This window comes from Marmota marmota, unplaced genomic scaffold (genome assembly GCF_001458135.2).
Source record: "Marmota marmota marmota unplaced genomic scaffold, marMar, whole genome shotgun sequence".
Taxonomy (NCBI): Eukaryota; Metazoa; Chordata; class Mammalia; order Rodentia; family Sciuridae; genus Marmota; species Marmota marmota.
Window position 1 is genome coordinate 37,058,994 of NW_025999900.1, and position 3,337 is coordinate 37,062,330.

At 39.7% G+C, this 3,337-nt stretch overlaps 1 gene segment (V, D, J or C); it reads right to left on the reverse strand.

Moving 5' to 3' along the window:
* Window positions 1-966: 966 nt before the first annotated feature.
* Window positions 967-1,784, reverse strand: LOC107144272. The segment is given in 2 exon segments: window positions 967-1,468; window positions 1,633-1,784. Coding segments are annotated over 2 exon segments (525 nt in total).
* Between the last annotated feature and the right edge of the window lie 1,553 nt (window positions 1,785-3,337).

Genomic DNA, 3,337 nt, shown 5'->3' on the forward strand with positions numbered 1-3,337 from the left:
TGGAGGAGTGCAAAATGTTCTGCATGGTGAACTAAATGTTTTTGGAGAAATGATGAAGGGAAGGACAAGAGCAGAGAAAGGAGAGAACTCATTCTCTTGTTCCTTCACACTGTCTCTCCAAGAGTCACTAATGATTGACAATATTATGGGTAAGATTGATACAAGATTGGTACAGGTCAGGTTTACCAGTAGTATAGAAGTTAGGTTCTTTCATCCCAGATGTGGTAACAAGGCCACAGATGGGATAAGTGTCTGCTCAAAGTTGGTCACACAGGAGGGACTCACTGGTCATTATTTTGAATAAATGAATATATAAGTAAATACCTTTTTATAAAAATCAATCTTCACTATTGTGTTATTCTTATTTATAATATCTTCATTTAAAAATTTGTATCTGTATTCAAGAGTGAATGTTTTTATTGTTCTCTCTTTATAAGATGTTGTATTAAGGTAAAGCTAGCTCCATAAAATAAAATTTAAATGTCTAGATAGTACAAATATACTGCAACTTTAAAAGGTAGAAATTCTTAGCTATATAACCCATGTGATTTTTTAAATAGCCTTTCTTTATATTTTTCTTAAGTACCAGAAAAAATTAGTACATAATATAAAATTCGATTGAAAATGTGTACACATACAGAAGAATATGTAGGAATATACTTATTTAATCTAATTGAAGATAAAGATGGTATTTTTAAAAATGAAACATACAAGAGAGATTCAAAGGACTTCTCTATTTTAAATAAAGTAATATTTATTCAATAAATATTTATTGGACACATTGATCTGAATATGTAACAATTCATACAGATTTTATTGATTTTTTTTTTCAGCCACATGATTCTGAACTTCCTTAGCCAATTTTTCAACCAACATTGTTTGTTGTAGCTGCTCTTCCTTTTCAATCTTCTGTAACAAAATAATTCGGTCAGCCTTCAATCCAAAGATTCAGGAATATGGATGGCTTTGATTAGTGATAACTCTGATGTGGTCTATGAACCTAGAGAGGGTTGAGTGTTTTCCCTGCAACCCCAGACAGGAGCTGCCACAGACCTGCCCACTTCCTGTCTGGGGTGCCCGTTCCCTTCCTTGGTCCCTACAGCAGGTGGCTGTCTCAGGCAGACCCTGGGTTTTTGTGCACCTCCCTCCAACAGTCCTCCCACTGTGCCATCTCTCAGTGCACAGAAATACACCGCTGAGTCCCCCAGCTGTGAGGCTGAGATGACAAGCTGGATGGATTTGCTTGCCTTCTGCAAATTCACTGAGTAGCGACCTTCTGTGGCATTTTGCTGGGTGTAAGAGTTCTGAAGGATGAGGAAGACCATCTCCCCACTGCTGGGCTGCTTGTACCAGAGGAGACCATAACTTGTCTCACTGGTGTCATAGGAGCAGAGCAGGGTCACAGCCTCCTTCTCTTGCACCCACATGGCTGGCTGGGCCTGAGTCACCTTCTGGGCAAAACTGGATCCTGAAGGGAAAAGGACAGAAACAGAAAGTTAGGACAAATGGTTGGGGGAAAAAAAGTGCACTTTTACACATTGCTAACCATCCCTCCAAAGTCCCTTTAAGGCTACCCAATGCCCCAGTCCCTTGGTCACAGAGAAGGCCCCTTCCCATAGGCATCATCCTTACCTAGCCACATGGACATCATGACCAGCTTCAGCAGCCTGGACAGCATCATGTTTGCCTTCTTCCTTCAGAAGAAATTCTTCTTCAACTTCAGGGCTCTGCACTGGGAGGGGAGCCTGACAGGGGGAGGGAGGAACCACTGGGCTCCAAGCTGCTGCTGCTCCTGAACAGGAAACAGAGGCTTCCTGGGGCAGAAAGTAGGTGTGGGTCTTGTCAAACATTTCAGTGTCCTAGCTGATGATCTCACCAACCCAGACTCTCTTCTTAATTTAATTCTTAATTTAACAATATTTGTTCTGAGTAATTGCAGCTAGGGAGGAGGGCAGGGAGAGGAAGTTGGAAACCGGGTACCTGTTCAATAGTGGGATTGGGAGGGAAAGCATGGGAGGAATAGATGAATTCTAGATAGGAAAGAGGGGTGGGAGGGAAAGGAAGGGGGCAGGGGATTCGCAAGGATGGTGGAATATGATGGACATCATTATACAAAGTACATTTATGAAGACTTGAATTGGGTGTCAACACACTTTATATACAAACAGAGATACAAAAATTGTGGTATATATGTGTATTAAGAATTTTAATTAAAAAAAAAAAAGAATAGCGTTACCTTAGATTAGGTAGAAGGAAGTGAAAGGAGGGGAAGGCAGGGGATGTGGGGATAAGAAAGATAGTAGGATGAAACAGACATAATTACTTTATGTATGAATGTGACTGTATGACCAATGTGATTCTACAAAATATATAATCAGAAAAATGAGAAATTATATCCCATCTATGTATGATATATCAAAGTATATAAGTGCATTCTACTGTCATGTATAACTAATTAAAACAAATAATTTTTTTAATTTAACAATATTTGAACCTGAAAACAAACATGGGCATACTGGAAGGAAAACTATTCCACCAAGTGGTAAACTCAGTGTGATGGCCGTGGGAAGTGGCACTTGCTTAAAGCATTGTGTGTGTGGTGGACTATGCAGACAGGTGAAAGGCCATAGTCATGTATACTCTCCCCTATGTATGGTGTCTTTTTTTTTTTTTTTGTGGTGCTGGGAATCAATCCCAGGGCCTTATGCATGCAAGGCAAATACTCTATCAACTGAGCTGTTGGTGTCTTTTATTCTAAGGTAAAAATCAATCACTTTATCAACAGAAGTCTCAGTTGTGTTTACTAATCACTGCAGCTCTCGTCACCTGCTTACTGATATTATAATATTTCCTCTCACTTTCAGTGTCTGTCCAGTTGCCTATCTTTGACCAAGCAGCAGAAAAAAAATAATAATAAGCTCTCTTTTCTAAAATGTTTAGAAGGAAGCCCTCAGACAGTGAATCCTGTCATTAAGTGCCCCTTCCTTTCTCAATTTAGTTTTCCCTGCCCAGCTCTGTTCATGAAGGCCAGATTAGGTACCAGAGTTTGGTCAGCAAGTTATCAAACCTTTGAATTCTTAGTTTTCCTTTTGCCTTAACTGGGACCTTTGATGAACCACAGCAAGTTCCCATATTCTGTGTGCCCAAATCTGCATGAAACCTATACTAAGTTACCTCAGACACCTCCCTAGGACAGATGTCCATAGCATGAGAAATTGTGAAAAACCCTTCTTTTTTATGTGCACATTAACAATAAGGACATGTCCTAGAAACATTACTGAACAACATGATAAGCAACAAAGACGCATTGCTGGCCATCCCCTATATCTTAGTACAG